This window comes from Cupressus sempervirens, chromosome 6 (assembly GCF_028749045.1).
Source record: "Cupressus sempervirens isolate cs-2001-9-10 chromosome 6, ASM2874904v1, whole genome shotgun sequence".
In the NCBI taxonomy this organism is placed as follows: Eukaryota; Viridiplantae; Streptophyta; class Pinopsida; order Cupressales; family Cupressaceae; genus Cupressus; species Cupressus sempervirens.
The window spans coordinates 31,263,743-31,281,099 of record NC_143123.1 but is presented as its reverse complement, the minus strand read 5'-3'; the positions used below and the strand labels follow the sequence as shown (position 1 = coordinate 31,281,099).

The following is a 17,357-nucleotide window of genomic DNA, read 5'->3' as shown; positions in this document are numbered from 1 at the left end:
AATAAGGGTGATAACACTAAAAATTATGGTGCAGAGCACCAAACTTTCATCCATCAATATGTTTGTACTAAGGTCAGGAGATAGATTTCATGATCTCCCTATGATCCATCCATTTTGTTAATGACACAAGACCCCTTGGTGTGTTGATAAACCTTGGGCATAATTTGGTCCTAATGGATGATATGTTAGTCATTTCATGTTTTTTTAGGTGTTTCCTAGGGGTTTGGAAGCCTAACAAGGTTTCTAAGTGTTAATCAATTTTAAATGCAACATTTCTTGCTATAGCGGAAAAAGTTGCTTAAAAGTTGTCAGTAACATTTACAATTTGGTAAGAAACTTTTTGGTTTAGGAGTCCCATCAGCTCAAACCATTTGATGGTTGAGTAGAATAGTTGGAAATAGCCTATTTAGGCTTGAGACATTTCAAAATGGATAAAGAGGGAAGATCCAATTGTAAACTTGATTTCAAATCAATAAAATATACTTGTTTCAGTGCAATTTCTTGACATTTTGCAAGTATAGTATGGAAGAATAAGGAGTGGATAGTGACCTTTCTAATATGAAAGTTGATACTAAGTGTTTGAACGCTTTTGGTAGTGGGTTGAAATTTTTTTCCTTTTTCTTTCAAAAGTAACTGAATTTATAAGCTTGTTGGTTTCAGAAACCCTCAATTTCAAGGTTTTGGCATTCAAATGACCCTAACTTGTTGATCCATTAGTGGAATTTCTTCTCCACTTGTATGAAGATAGTTAGAGATGTGTACTATAAGACTTTTTTAGTTTTGGAATAGGAATTTAAGGCATTGAATTTTGTGGGGAAGCCCCAGGTCAAATATCACCATGTATTTGACCAATTTTAAGGAGACTAGATTAGATAAAGAGATGGGGAGACTTTAAGGACTTGGTGATCAAACAAATTGTCCTTTTTTGAGTTAGTAGAACACCTTGGAAGTGGAGATTTGGTTCTATGCACCCATTCCTAACCTCTTTCTTTGAAACCCAAGCCTAACCTAGCTAATTATGATAGTAGACTTAGTCAGGGTTATGATATGTTGGAGTGGATTCAATCTTTACAACTTTGGGGTTTGAGAGAACTTGAAAGGGTATTTGAAAGTGTGATTTGCTCCTTAATTCTTTTGAGAAGTTTTGAAGTTAGTGGCAAAAATTAAGGATTGGAGACCTAATAGGATTCTAGGTCCTTCCTTGCAATTTGTGTTGTGGGTTGTTGTGAGTGCAACCAGTGGTGGACTTTGCTTAGTTGGGTTGTGACTAAGTAGTTTCTAGCCTTTGTTGGAAGTTGTGAGGCATAGAACCATAAAATCTCTATTTTACCCAAATTAAGGGAAGTTATCCTTAAAGGATTGATTTGGGTCAAATTGCTTTGTGACACACTTTTGTATGGTGAGTCCTGAAACCCTCATAGACACTCCTTGTAGAGGTATACACTTGTTGAAGTGAAAAAATCCAATTTTTTAATCCTTTGAACATCTTAAGTGTTGGTTTTGGGGTTGGTTCTTAAGGTTGTGCTTCCATTGTTGCACTTTGCATCAAATTATATGAAACTTAAACACCTCATTCAAGATCTCATTGATGATAAGAAAGTTGGGGTGGATGAAAAATACTGGTCATAAGGTTTTCAAGGAACCCAAGTACCTAAGCATGAACAAGAAGAAAGTTCTAGGATACAAAGATCAACTACATATGATTAAGCCAACTTGTGAGTACATAAACATGATTAGGTCTAAAGGGAAAAATGAAGGCTACAAATAAAACATTGATGAACCACCTATGATTATCCTTAAGGGTGTGGATTCTTCCACACTATTACAACCTTGCAATCTTGAGACTAAGAGCAAACAAACATAACAATCTATGGTCAGCCTTAAAGGATTTGACCCCTGAACCCATACATATGCTAGAAATTTGAATCTTGTGACTAGGAGTGAACCAAAGATCATACACTTTGGTCTTAATGCTTCCAAGTAGACAACATCTAAAAATTTTATAAGATGGGTTTTATAAGTTTATGATTTGGATATAAATTTATTTTGGAGTTTATCTAAAATAATTACAAATGCCAAAACAAATAAAAGATAAAAGCATGTTTTTCATAATATCATTATTGCTAAGAATGTTCCAAATGAAAATAATTATTTGTTTGAGCTTCTAGCAATGATCAAGCAGCTTACTGAATAACTTAATGAGTCTTGAAAACTTCTCCCATTGTATCCTTACTTTCACTAGTTTGAAGTTTTTGGTTACATGTATGCAATCATGACTTTACATCCCAAAGCATTCACATTCTAACAATTTTCATGTTCTTTCATTACATTTTGATCTAAACAACAAATTCTAAACTTTCACTTATTCAAATGACTAATTTGAAAATGGGTCCTATTAAAGAATCTAATATAAATTCAAATAATGTATCTAGATTCTAAACAAATCAAAACATAAAATCTATGATTTAAACATATCTCATCACTTACACATAATAATAATACCCACCTTGTCATGTGGATAGTCTTGGGGGAGAGGTTGCAACATTGTATTTGGATCCAATTGATCATTCTTTCTCTCTCTCCCTATTCAATCTAATGAACCAATTAGATCTGCATTACATTTTAATGTCTCAAGTATTGCCTCGCGGTCTGACTTACAAATTTTTCAAAGAATCTTATTATGTGGTTTTCCACCATATTTTATCAAGTCGATATTTGATGTAGCAACAAGTTTTGAATAATGAATAATCTTCCTCTATGTTTGCCTATCCTTGAATAAACACAAGTTAGGGTTCTTTATAGAATATTGTCTAAGCCATGTGCTAATTACAACCACCGCACTAATATGGTACTCTAAACCTCCACCATCTATAATCGAGTGATCAATTTTTTTTTGGCTTGGACACAATGACATAAATAATAATGTTTTCCTTCTTCATTGTCTTTATGTGCAATAATAGCAAAAACATGGCCTATAGTGACAAATGTAGAAAATGCATTCATTAATTCAAAAAATACTTAGGTAAAAGTTATAAAGTTACATATTGAAATTACAAAGATATATTTATATTACTAGGTTGCACTAGATTAGACAAGCAGTCAAAGTCCATAAAAAAATCCATCTCTACCTTTTTAGTGCTTGTGGGGATGATACATGTCAATTGGGTCCAAAACTAGTGTATCCCATTTGTCCACCCATTCAATTGACTCACAGTCATCCCAATTTTCTTCTGCACATGATGAACAATAGAATGCCATTTTTAATGTGTGGATACTCCATGCACCTGCATCAAACCTTCTAGAAGAGTGCAACTCACTAGATCCTATTAGTGTGCAACAATCCTCATATGGTGCAATGTTAGTATTATCTATCAACCAAAAAAACCTATGAACTGTAGACTCACCTTCCTTACTTGGACCCATTGTAGCATTACATCATTGGACAATGGATTTTGCATCTATCAATATTGCTCCATCTTTTTACTTTAGTTCTTCATGAGCTAAGGCTCTTTTGATACATGTGCTTGCATCATCATGCTCTCCCTTTCCATGACCAGCCTCTATGAAATTTCACATATATTGAATTCTATACAACCTATATGTCTTGCTCAACTAATAGAACAACCATGCATTCTTGAATTGAGATGTGCAATTGTCTGACCAAATAATGTGTTGACAATATGTTAGGCCCTTGTTAGCAAAATCTCCATAAAATAGTTGAAAACAACAATGTACAAACTCCATAGAATGTGATTGATCATTGCTGATGTAAAAATGGTACTCCCTCAAAATATTTTTGTCATCCTTTGTACTTGTAGGTGAATGCATGAATTTTACGTGATAAAATATGGAAACCTGTTGAGAAGTATAATACTTTTCTTGCACCTCATTTTGTAGTTGTAGAGTGTAGTTCTTTGCAAAGTCTACAACCAAAACAATGGTGTCTAGTGGAAGCATATCCTTGTACAACCTGAATTGCAAATCTAGCCATCAAGCTCTATGTGTATGCCTTGGATACTCGTAAATAATCTTTTCATGGAAAATCTTCATGAACTCATTTATTGGAATCTATTCAATGACTAAATCACATCTTTTACCATATTTGATTTCTTCTAGAGCATATGTCACTATCTTAAATTTTTCATAATCTACTATATCATTTCCAATTGCATGTGTACTATTCATATGTTGACAAGTTGATAAAAGTTGCAAAGAACCACAAAATAAACATGTACCATCCAAGCATGATGTCTTGTAAAATTTTTACCATCCCCTATTTCACATAAAATTTTGGATATGGATTCCCATGAAAATCTTGGAGGGTCATTCATGTCAGAATCCTGCAAAACAAAATTAGAATGCAACAACACACACATATATGCCTTAAAAAATCAAAATGATTACAAAATTCAATATGTATCCTACAACAAGAAGTTGTGCATGTGTGCTTTATCTTCACATAAAAAGGTTTACCCATCTCAAAAAATCTTTGACTTGTTCAAATTTGAGGATACATACAAATTAATTTTGCAAAAACTGTGTCTAAGTTGAGTCCAAAAAATGTTTCACATGTGGTTCATGATTTTTGCTACCAATCCTCCCTCTTACAACATCTCTTTGATTAGGGAAAACATGTGTGTTATTTTTCCAAAAATCTTCAATCAATGATTTCAGAGCTTCACTAATTTCTTTATCCTTTCGTGATAGTCTACCTCTAAATGTCCATAACTCATTTTTTATTGGATCTTCCAATCTCTCATGCCTTAGGACGGCTCTCCTTAGAGTACCTCTACCAATTTTTAATGTTTTACTTGTCTTTCTCATGAGTCAATCTTTCTACATTTGGGTACTTACTATTGTTGATGTAAGTACTCATCTTGTGACATTACTATTTTACATCAACATAAGGTTGAGTGTATTATGTACCTTGAATTGAAGATGATGTGCCTTGGCAAAAAGATGCAAGAGATGGAATATCACCTACTTGATATGTTGATGTTGTGCCTTCAACATGACATGATGTAGTGTGTACATCATCGGATCTACAAATTAGTGTCTCTTCAACATGAGAGGATGATATGACTCCAACATAGAAAGATCGTGTAGCTTTACAATTCAATTTTTTTCTTGAGCATAGCAGTCTCACTCATTCTCTTTTTCTTTCTAATTATTCCTCTATGCTTGTTTGTAGCAGTGGTTCTTGATCCTTTTCAAAAGTCAATTCTTTATTATTGTTTTGCAATTTTCTTTATTTATGTAGTAGTTTCATTTTATCTCTTTTAATTGCCAAATCTCTCTCCCTATCTTCATCTATTTTAGTTTTTGGTTTCTTCCCTTGTATGATGATGATTTTTACATGTCAAATTATTCAAACATTTGAATTACTTACAATTTGTAAATTACAAGTCATTCAAATAGATATAAAAATTACAATTATTTCAATGAATACACAATATATATCAAACAACTTGCCAAATTTCTAATCATTTCGAAACAACATTTCATTCAAATGTACAAATTTCAATGAATTTACTATATATTAAACAATAACTCAAATTAGAATCAAATTTGTCTCTATATATCAACAAACAATATTTAAAAAGGATGCACTAACCTTTTCTATAGAAAGAATATTCAAAAAGCCTTCAAATAGTGTATCCAATGATTGAATATGGTGTTTGCTAGCTTCAAAAAGTCTTCAAATAGTGTTTGCTAGCTTCCAATAGATTGAAACCTGTGTTTTCTATCAGAACAACAGAATGCACAATAGACAAACAGTAGAATATGGATCAAAAGGGACTCAAACTTGCTTTGTGACTATTTTTTGCTGATTTTACATAGTGTGTACGTACTATAGTGCATATGCACTATTATAAATTGTGTACGCACTATAGTGCATATGCACTATGTCAAAACACATCTCTCCCTATCATACCATCCCCCATTCCCTACTCTCTCTCACCCTACTCTCTCTCTCTCCTCTCCCATCCCCTACTCTCTCTCAATCTCTCTACTCTCCTATCCCCTACTCTCTCTCACTCTCCCTCTCCTCTCCCATCCCCTACTCTCTCTCTCACTCTCCCTATCCAATCACCTACTCTCTCACACACTCTCTCTCCCATCCCCTACTCTCTCAGTTTCTATCCTCTCACATCCCCTACTCTCTCTCTCTCCCTCTCCCACTGCCTACTCTCTCTCACCCTCTCACCTCTCCTATCCCCTACTCTCTTTGTCTCACATACTCTCATCCCCCCTCTCTCTCCCATCCCCTACTATCCCCTACTCTCTCTCTCTCTCTCTCTCTCTCTCTCTCTCCCTCCCTAATCTCTCTCCCCTCTCCCATCCCCTACTCTCTATCTCTCTCTCTCCCTACTCTCTCTCCCCTCTACCATCCCCTACTCTCTCTCTCTCGCTCTCCCTCTCCCACTACCTACTCTCTCTCACCCTCTCTCCTCTCTCATCCCTTTCTCTCTCTCACTCCCATCCCCCCTCTCTCTCTCTCATTCCCTCTCCCACTGCCTACTATCTCTCTCACTCTCCCTCTCTCTCCCTCTCTACTCTCTCTCTGCCATCCCCTACTCTCAATCTCTCTATCTCATCCCGCTAATCTCTCTCACACTCTCTCCCATCCCCTACTCTCTATTACACACAGTCCCATCCCCCCTCTGTCCCTCTCCCACTCCCTCTCCCACTACCCTCTCTCTCTCTCTCTCTAATTCACTACTCTCTCTTTCTCTTGGGCTACTCTCTCTCTCCCCTCTCCCATCCCCTAAACTCTCTCTTTCACATATACACACTCCCATCCCACCTCTCCCTCTCCTCTCCCATCCCCTTCTCTCTAGATCTCTCACACACACTCCCATCCCCCTTCTCTCTCCCTCTCCCACTCCCTCTCCCAATACCTACTATCTCTCTTTCACTCTCTCTCTCCCCCTCTACTCTCTCTCCCATCCCCTACTCTTACTGTCTCTCTCCCATTCCCAACTTTCTCACACACTCTCTCATCCCCCACTCTCTCTCACACTCTCTCCCATCCCCTACTCTCACTCTCTCTCTCCCATCATGTACTCTCTCTACCACCTTCTACTGTCTCTTGCACTCTCACACTCTCTTCCATCCCCTACTCTCTCTCTCTCTTAAACACATTCACATTCCCCCTCTCCCACTCCCTCTCCTACTGCCTACTCTCTCTTCCCCATCCCCTACTCTCTCTCTCCCCTCTCCCATCTCCTACTCTCTCTCATTCACAGACACACACACCCCCATCCTTCCTTTCTCTCTCCTCTCCCATCCCCTACTCTCTAGATCTCTCACACACACTCCCATCCCACCTCTCTCCCTCCCTCTCCCACTCCCACCACCTACTACCTCTCTCTCTCCCATCCCCTACTCTCATTCTCTCTCTCCCATCCCCTACTCTCACTCTCTCTCTCCCATCTTATACAAGCTCTCTCTACCACCCCCTACTCTCTCTCACACTCACACTCTCTCCCATCCCCTACTCTCTCTTACACACATTGTCATTCCCCCTCTCTCCCTCTCCCACTCCCTCTCCCATCGCATACTCTCTCTCTCTCTCTCTCTCTCTCTCTCTCTCTCTCTCTCATCCCCTACTCTCTCTCTCTTTCACACACCCACACACTCTTGTCCTCCGCTCTCTCTCCTATCCCATCACCCTACTCTCTAGATCTCTCACACACACTCCCATCCCCCCTCTCTATCCCTCCCACTCCCTCTCCTATTGCCTACCCTCTCTCTCTCTCTCTCTCTCTCTCTCTCTCTCTCTCTCTCACACACACACACACACACACTCCCTCTCTACTCTCTCTCTCCCATCCTCTAATCTCACTCTCTCTCCCATCCCCTACTCTCTCTCTGCCACCCCTACTCTCTCACACACTCTCATAATCTCTCCCATCTCCTACTCTCTCTCTCTCTTACACACTCTTGTCCCCCCTCTCTCTCTCCCTCTCCCACTTTCTACTCTCTCTCTCTCTCATTCCCTACTCTCTCACTTTCACACACACAGCCATCCCCCCCCTCTCTCTCTCCTCTCCCATCCCCTACTCTATTTCTCACTCACTCTCCCTCTCCCACCACCCTCTCTCACTCTCACTCTTACTCTCACTCTCTCTCTCTCTCATGCTCTCCCTCTCTACTCTCTCTCTGCCACCTCCTACTCTCTCTCACATTTTCACACTCTCTCCTATCACCTATTCTCTCTCTCTCTCTCTCTCTCTCTCTCTCTCTCTCTCTCTCACACACACACACACACACACACACACATTTCCATCCCCCCTCTCTCTCCCTCTCCCAGTCCCTCTCCCACCACCTACTCTCTCTCCCCCCTCTCCCATTCCCTACTCTCTCTCTTTCATACACATGCACTCCCATCCTCCACTCTCTCTCTCCCTCTCCCTCTCCCACTCTGTCTCCCACCACCTACTCTCTCTCTCTCTCCCTCATCCCCTACTCTCAATCTCTCTCTCCCATCCTATACTCTCTCTCTCCCCATCCCCTACTCTCAATCTCTCTCTCTCTCTCATCCTATACTCTCTCTCTTCTACCCCTACTCTCTCTCTCTCTCTCTCTTACACACATTCCCATTCCCCCCTCTATCTCCCTCTCCCACTCCCTATCCCACCACCTAATCTCTCTCTCCCATCCCCTACTTTCTCTATCTCCCCTCTCCCATCTCCTACTCTCTCTTTCAAACACCCACACACTCCCATCCCCCCCTCTCTCCTCTCCCATCTCCTACTCTCTAGATCTCTCTCACACACTCCCATCCCCCCTCCCTCTCCCTCTCCTACTCCCTCTTCCATTGCCTACTGTCTCTATATCTCACTCTCTCCCTCTACTCTTTTTACCCCATCCCCTACTCTCTCTCTCCCCTCTCCCATACCCTACTTTCTCTCTCTACCACCCCTACTCTCTCTCACACTCTCACACTCTCTCCCATGACCTAATCTCTCTCTCTCCCTCTCTCACTCCCTCTCCCACTGCCATCCCCTACTCTCAATCTCTCTCTCCCCCATCTTGTACTCTCTCTACCACCCCTACTCACTCTCTCACACTTCCTCTCTCTCCAATCCCCCACTCTTAATCTCTCTCTCCCATACCTTACTCTCTCTACTATCCCTACTCACACTCTCTCACACTTCCTCTATCTTCCATCCCCTACTCTCAGTTTCTCTCTCCCATCCTCTACTCTCTTTTCCACCCCTACTCTCTCTCACACTTCCTCTCTCTCCCATCCTATACTCTCTCTCCTAACCCTACTCTATCTCCCCTCTCCCATCCCCTACTCTCTCTCTCTCTCTCTCTCTCTCTCTCTCTCTCTCTCTCTCTCTCTCACACACACACACACACACACACATCCATCCCCCCCCTCTCTCTCTCTCACTCTTGCTTTCGATCTCTCTATGCACTATTTAGGTCTTAATAGTGCATGTACACTATAGCATGCACATGCTATTGAGACCCAAATTTAAAAATCTTTAAATAGTGTGTGCACACTATCGCATTCTTGTGCTTTAGGGTGTACATGCTATTCAAACCTTTTCATTCTACCAAGCCTAAGGCTTGGTTTTGCCCTGGAGATTCAACCCAAAGGTTTGAAGTATATAAACTACTCTCAATCTCTCTCTCCCATACCTTGCTCTCTCTACTATCCCTACTCACTCTCTCACACTTCCTCTCTCTCCCATCCTATACTCTCTCTCACACCCCTACTCTCTCTCACTTCCTCTCTCTCCCATCCCGTACTCTATCTCCCCTCTCCCATTCCCTACTCTCTCTCTCTCTCTCTCTCTCTCTCACTCTCTCTCTCTCTCTCTCTCTCTCTCTCTCTCTCTCTCTCTCTCACTCACACACACACATATCCATACCCCCTCTCTCTCTCTCACTCTTGCTTTCAATCTCTTCTTCCTTATTTATGCACTATTTAGGTCTTAATAGTGCATGCGCACTATAGCATGCACATACTATTGAGACCCAAATTTAAAAATCTTTAAATAGTGCGTGCACACTATAGTGCACTTACACTTTAGGGCATACATGCTATTCAAACCATTGCATTCTACCAAGCCTAAGGCTTGGTTTTTCCTTGGAGATCCAACTGAAAGGTTTGGAGTATATAAACTAGTCTAAGACGTGTTTTGTTGCAAACATACAAAAAATGATTGATTTTTTCTTGTGTGCTCTCCTTCAAGATTCCTTGTGGTTGAGGATCAATAAGATTAGGTTACATGACATTGTAGGTCTCTATGTTAGATATATAACCATATAATTTATTTTTAATTTAAACTATTTCAAGCCTTTCATCTATAATTTCTTTTCAATGTATGTCCATTTTTTGTCAAAAACCAACATGTACTGATTGGGCTGTAGATTTTATCTCGTTCATCGAATTTTGCAATAACTTAATTTTTAGAAACTAGACTCCATTCTACACACTTTGAAAAAGTAAAGTTTTGATTTTAGATTAGTTTTCAATCATTTCTATTGGAAGCACACAAATATTTCATGTTTTTGGGATGTGTCTAGTTAAAAAATTCATTAAAAAAATACACATTATTAAATTACCCAGAAAATTTGGGATAAACTACATAGTGTTACGTAACTTTTGACTAGAATGATTAAAAAATTTCAAAAAAAATGTTAAAATTTTAGGGGGGGGACACTTTGTACTGTGTTATATTTTTTTGGAATAAACAGTACCACTTTTTGTGGCCCCCTTTTTTGAGGACGTAAAACTAAACCATTTTGAAAAAAAATTAGTAGTTTAGAAACTAGATTCAAAGGACTACTACTTTTTTTTTTCATATCTAAAAAATTTGAGTGTAAATATCTTCAAATTCTTGTTGAAGATTAGAAATTGCTGATTTCAAAAAAAAAGGTTTCCACTTATACCCCCCTTTTGGCACCACAACTTGGTGCACTTACTACCTAGCATGCACTTTATGGATGCTAGGTATTTCTTAAGGAGTTGATTTTCCTCATTCATCTATTTCATATCCTTAGCCATCTCTATATTAGTTTTCGTGGCTGACTTTTAATCTAATTCTAACATATAACAGTGTCACTACCTAAGTCTTTTTGAGCAGTAATATCAATTTCATAGAGATTTCCTCACAACTTCCTAAGTCACTTAGACTCAACTCTAAAGACTTCTTTCTAAGCCTTCTATAGTTCTCTTCTTGACCCCAAAATGAGGAGTATTCACACTAAATCCCTCTACCTTCTAGGATCTCTCTATTAAGTCTAGGGTTAAATATGTCACTTCAAACTCATTAGAAGAAAAGTCTAATATTCATCTCTATAAAAAATTGCTAACCATTATGTAGGTATATAAGGTTTCCTTAATGACTCATTCTACCAATTTTGTGGTCTTCTTATACAATGTTGCATCAGGATTTCTTAGATCCCAATATTTCAGGGCTATTAGGTCTTGATCCCCAATAAGACCTCGAAATCATGCAATATGAAATCTATTCAAAAATCTTCAAATTAAACTTGGAAAAGATCAAGGATGCTAACACCATTTTGCAATATTTACAGAATTTGGGTCTGTTATAGTGTCAGTACACCATCTTGTCTGAATAGGCCTGAATACAAGGTTTCTTTTGGCTTGGATCTTTTTCTCCTTCTACTAATTGACTTATTTGCATTTTTCAACTCGATCTACCTTTTCCCTACTCCCCTAAGACTTCATTCAATTCTACCACATGTCCATATATTCAAGATCTCAATCTATCCTTGCACATTTTTCCCCACTCTTCAATGTCTTGCTCCTAGTCAGGTTTTCTTCTTGGCTCATCCTTTTGTATATACAATGTTTAATGAGGGCATTTTCAAATCCCAAAGGGTCATGATGATTCCATATAGGGATTTTAGGCAAATGCTATTATTATCATATAAATTGCTAGCTAAACCAGGGACCTAGTAGTGAGAATTAGATTTTTATGAACAAATAAAATTGACTATCAACTCCTACCAAAGAAATCAAAGCAAGAACACAATGGAACTAATTTTACATGCTAAAGAATCAAGCCATTCAATCTGTTTTAGGATGGTTTCACGAGTTACAATGTAAATTATGATAAAACTCCTATAAAAAATTCAAGTGTTTACTATTCTCAAACTTCACCAACCTATACACAAACTTTGAGCTCATTTTAAAATGAAACTAAATTTCACTTTATAAAATGATTGGAGCTTCAAATTTCTTTAAGGTTCATCATTAGTTTAGGTGTAGCCTTGTTTTCAAAGCATGGAGGGAGTGATTGAAGAAAGTAGCTCAAATGTTCATGAGATTGTGTCTACAAAACTAAAAGTTAGACTAATATACATAAGAAAATTCAAAGAAATATATGAGAAGAGTAAGGTTGAAAACCACAAATATACGAAAAAAGAATAGAACAAATTTATGTTGTGATTTATGATTAGTATGTTTTCTTATTAAGAAAGCATGGAGAGGGTTCTGAATCCTAAGAATAGAAAAAAAACCACAAGCTAGCAATGAGAAAAGTCATATAGCCAAACCAAAGAAATAAAACTACTAGTAAAACTAGCACCAAAACACCAAGTACTGACCTAGAGAAACTACTGGTATAGAAAAACTTTTGATGAGTATGTTGTTTTCAAACTTGCAGACGCCTAGGTTGCAGCCTCGTTGCCGCTCTCCCAGTGGTGGCTTTGGAGGCCATCACTGCTTGGCTTCACCTCCTTGGAGGGTAGGCTCAGTTTGGTCCTCAATGGCTCCCCCTGCAACCATTGATGCGAGTTGGCCAGCTGCTCACCATGACCCTAAGTGGGTGTTCCCCTAGCTAGATCTTGCCATTTCTCCTCCCAGGGCCGAGGAAGATAAAGATAAAGACAAAGAAGCTACTGTTGTGGATGGTTGGGCTCCCCTTGAGCCAATCATAGACCCCAAGGACTTCTCGGGTTCTGATGACAAAGACCCTCCTTCAACTAGCACTACTATTGCAACCTAAATTTTTTATTTATATTTATATAATTTTTTTTTTATAAATAGTTGATCTCTAGCCTTGGGTCGTTTGAACTCGTAGGGTGATCCTATATCCCCTGGCCCTTTTTTTGTGAATATGTCTCTTTAAAGTTTTAAATCAATGAAAAAGGTCTATTCATTAAAAAAAAAATGTTGTCAATTGAGTATGAGTCGGTGGGTTCCTAAATCATTTATGTGGTGGCCTTCGCTAGTTGGTAACTCACACACTTTGTGCCTCGCTAGGTTGCCTTGTAAGTATGACCCCTCCATAAAAGGTTTTTTAAATTTTAAAAAAAAAAATTCTAAATTTTCTTATAAATTAATTAAATTAAAAAATAATGTAGATCACTTCTGAGTGACATTGGGGCTCCTGAACCTGCGCTCTGTCACACCCCAGCAGTAGTTCTTGGTGGAGTTCATCTAAATCTTATCCTTTTGGGCTGTTCCTTTTTGAAGCGCTGGAGCTTTGTTCCCATTCCCCTTTGCTGGGAGACGGGCTTTTTCTCCCCTCATGATTTGCAATTTATTTCATACTTGTACTTTGTCAATACATTATGTTCCTTGGGATAGATTGTGAAAATCTGATGCTTCTAAACTATGTCACTTATTTGATCAAGTTTATGTCGATAACCTGGCTGCAAGACGGGCTGCAAGCAATACAAGACTCCATAACGAGGTTCGGAACGGTAACATACCTCAACAAGCTTGACATACCTACACTTAGAAATTCTCCAAGAAGAAGAGAATCATGTGGAAGGGAATATAAACATCTGAATGCATGGTAAGAATATGCTGATACCATGTTGATCAAAGCAAGGGAAATTTAGTAAGCAAACAGTGCCTTAAAACAGGGGAACTGTAAACTGGAGCTCAAAAATATTAGAGAGAGCAATTTGAGGGCGAAATAAATTCCTATATGGCAGAGGCCTATTCAGCGAGTTTGTTATGAAAAAACGCATGTCTTGCTCTACATTAGCCAGCATTATTATTATTTTCATTTCATTAAGATAAACTTATTTATTTGAACTATAGTAAATTGTAGGTGTAGAGATGATCGTAGAGAAGGATTGCATTAATGGGTAGACAATGACCTGAAATTTTGATAGACGTGAGAATGTGATCTCACATGTTAGAGGAAAAATTCTTTCCATAATCCAATTTGAAAACAATAGATTGGCTATAGATTATTTAGATGATTTCATATGATTAAGACTAAATTCTTATGTTTCTAAGGATTCTACATCGTTCTTGAGAGTACTATAATAGCTATAAATCTTTAATCCTAGGACAACATATAATGGGATAGTCCTATCACTATGGATTAATTAATCTGAACCTAATCCTTTGGATGATTGGCCTTGCTCTTTTCCTCGTGTCTTCCGTTTCTTGGGTACGTTAGATGGAGTGTGTGAAGAAGAGGATTCAGAAACGAGATTCACATACTGTCCGTACTCAACGTTGAGAGGGAAATTGAGAATGGCCCTCGAACCGCGTAATTCGAAAGTCTTACGGTCATATGCCGCTGCAGCTTCTTCGGGTGTGTCATAGCTGCCAAGCCAAAGTCTGGAGCCCTTCTTTTCTGGGTTTCGAATCTCTGCAGCATATTTTCCACGAGCCTTAACGAATCTCACTCCCCTGTAATGTTTCTCATCATCTCCCTCTTTATTCTTCTTTTCCATTTCCTCGGAACACTGTTGGGCATTCGTCGTATTGTTGTATTCTTCCTCGCCGAGCAAATACTGACCAATTGTGTTCAACATTCTCTTTTCCTCCTCTCCTGGCGTCTCCATTAACGCGGCCGCCTTTTTTCCTGTTACAAATGTTGAATGACAAATTGTTGTTATATTTCTATTATGAATTTGTGTGTTATAATTCTCATTTCTTGGCATTTTGGTATTTATAGGGCGATGAAGCAATGGTGGCTGTCTTTTCACAAAGATTGTCCCCGTATTTTCGTGTCACATTCGTGATTAGCTATTCACGTTCTCCATTCAATTTCTACGAAAGGTTACTGGGGCAAAGTTGAGCTTGACGTTTGGAAAAGGCGGATAATCGTGGGTTGGGTAAGTCCAGACTATTTCTCTATAGGATTCATCTTATAGCCCAAAAAAATATTATTATATGGTTGGGGTTGTTGGGGTGACTACCCATTGGTCGTCTAAGTTCTAATGACTGTTAGCGTATGTAATAGATTTCTACAATAATTGTTCATAAAAAGTCTGCAAAATGATAGCACATGTAGTAATAGCTGCTTACATATGTACTTATAGTTCATCATTTTTTAGCTTTCTTAATGATTACTAGAGTGTATATATAATTGATCATTTTTTAGCTTTCTTAATTACTTATTGCTACATTTGTGCAAAAGGTACTATATCTTTGATGAGCAGCTATTTGGGGGTGAACATAACAGTTCCCAATGAACATTTCAAAATGACATTTTTAGACCACCTCACACTTTATGAGTTCTATAGAGTTCTGTAAATGTGAAAAAGCTGAAACTTTATCTTTAGGCTCTTCACTCACTATGTCTGTTCACCGAAAAATGGGAAAATTTTCAAATTATGGATTAGAAGTTCTAGGTACCCGAAGATAGCCTAAATAGCTATTGGTTGTCTCCCTTAATCATCAACCACACAAATGATCATAAAGTGATATTATTAAATTTAAAGAAAATGAGAGCTCAAATATTTTTGCAATACGATTAATTTTATAAATTTTTATTTTGTTACTATATATTATCTTAAAGTTATTTTAATATGTGTGTATACTTGATATGCTTTTAGTTGTATGTATACAATGTGGCTCTACAATAAAAATTGATTTTTATATTTTCAAAATTATTTTACTATGTGGCTTTCTTTAAATATCTTTTTAATGTTTTTGAGGAATAGATATGCCATCCTTTTTCCATCATTTCAAATCTAGAGCACTTCAATTTCAATGTACATATTAGACTTACAACCTTGTTCTGTAATGAACCCTTTTTGGGGGTCCATCATTTATCTATGATTTTCCTTTTATTTATATTCTTTTGCCATATTTTTCTCTTGATGATTTTTATAATCCCTATCTACCAACTTAAGTCCGCATATATATACTGTTGTATCTGGATTTGAATGGATGTGTCTCCTAGATTCATTGATGCTTAATTAATTATTAATTACATATTGTTTGATATTATGTTTTTTCAAATTTATTTTAAAATATTTATAATGCCAATTAATGTATATATATTACTAAATATGTTTATTATTATTATGAATCATATTAATTTATATTATTATTATTATTAATTATAAATTATATTATTATGAATAATATAATTAAATAAATCATAACTATTTATCTATATAGTTTATCAATATGATAATAGTTAGATATATTATCCACTATAGATTTATAATGTAATTATAACATATAACATTTTATATATTATATATTAATAATATCATTATTATAATGGATTATAATATTGTTATTCTTAACTATTATCATTGTATAATATGTTATTCAAATATTCATATATCCTTAAATTTGGGCTCATGACAAGTCCGCGCCTCTCAAATTTGCTTGTCGTCAAGCAATAAACATTTTCATAGTTGCGTCACCTTAAATAATGAAATTGACTACTAGATCCTATTCAGAGATTTTTCTAGTGGCGATTAGTCGCCAATTGGCGAATATGTCCCGATCGGGCTATAAAAATTGGCGAAAAAAAATACCGTATACTAGTTGACCGGTTCACCTAGATTTTATAAAATACTCATATAGTGGTCAGAATGTTTGCCACTATTATTACGTAATTTCAGTTTGGTAGTTAGGTTCTTCGCCCATATTTCTCTTTAATGTTTACTCTTATTCGCCAACTAATTGAGTGTCTCTTTTGACGATCATCATTCGCCAAATTCCCATTTTCCTATGTGAAATTTTTATTTGTCCTAGGACCCAATTCATCATGCATCACACACAATGGTGTCCCAAATTCCTGCCCTATTCACCCACTCGAGTACTTGAAATTACGCAGGCTTCGCCAAATATTAGTTCTTATCATATGTAATGGTCAGCCCATTTGCCAAAACTAAAATGGTTTATTTGTAGTTGTGTATTTAAGACATGAGTTTCATTATTGAAATATGCCGAATGAAGGAGCCTTCTTCATAGTATCGTGATCAGTAGAGAACCAGAACGACTACGACTACGAGTTCATAGTATTTTATTGTAGCCTTAATTTGATGGAGATGTCATAGTCAAATTTAAATAAGAAGAGGAGTAGGACTAATGAAGGTGGAGATGTCCAAGAGAGGCCAACGAAATTCAAAAAATATATCTTCATACTTTGGCC

The 17,357-nt window shown here is 37.5% G+C and overlaps 1 protein-coding gene across 1 annotated transcript; it reads right to left on the bottom strand.

The window, feature by feature from the left end:
* Window positions 1-14,337: 14,337 nt before the first annotated feature.
* Window positions 14,338-14,802, bottom strand: LOC149550944 (ethylene-responsive transcription factor 1A-like). Its single transcript, XM_089790026.1, has one exon. It carries the CDS (start codon window positions 14,800-14,802, stop codon window positions 14,338-14,340), a length of 465 nt encoding a protein of 154 aa, XP_089646152.1.
* Between the last annotated feature and the right edge of the window lie 2,555 nt (window positions 14,803-17,357).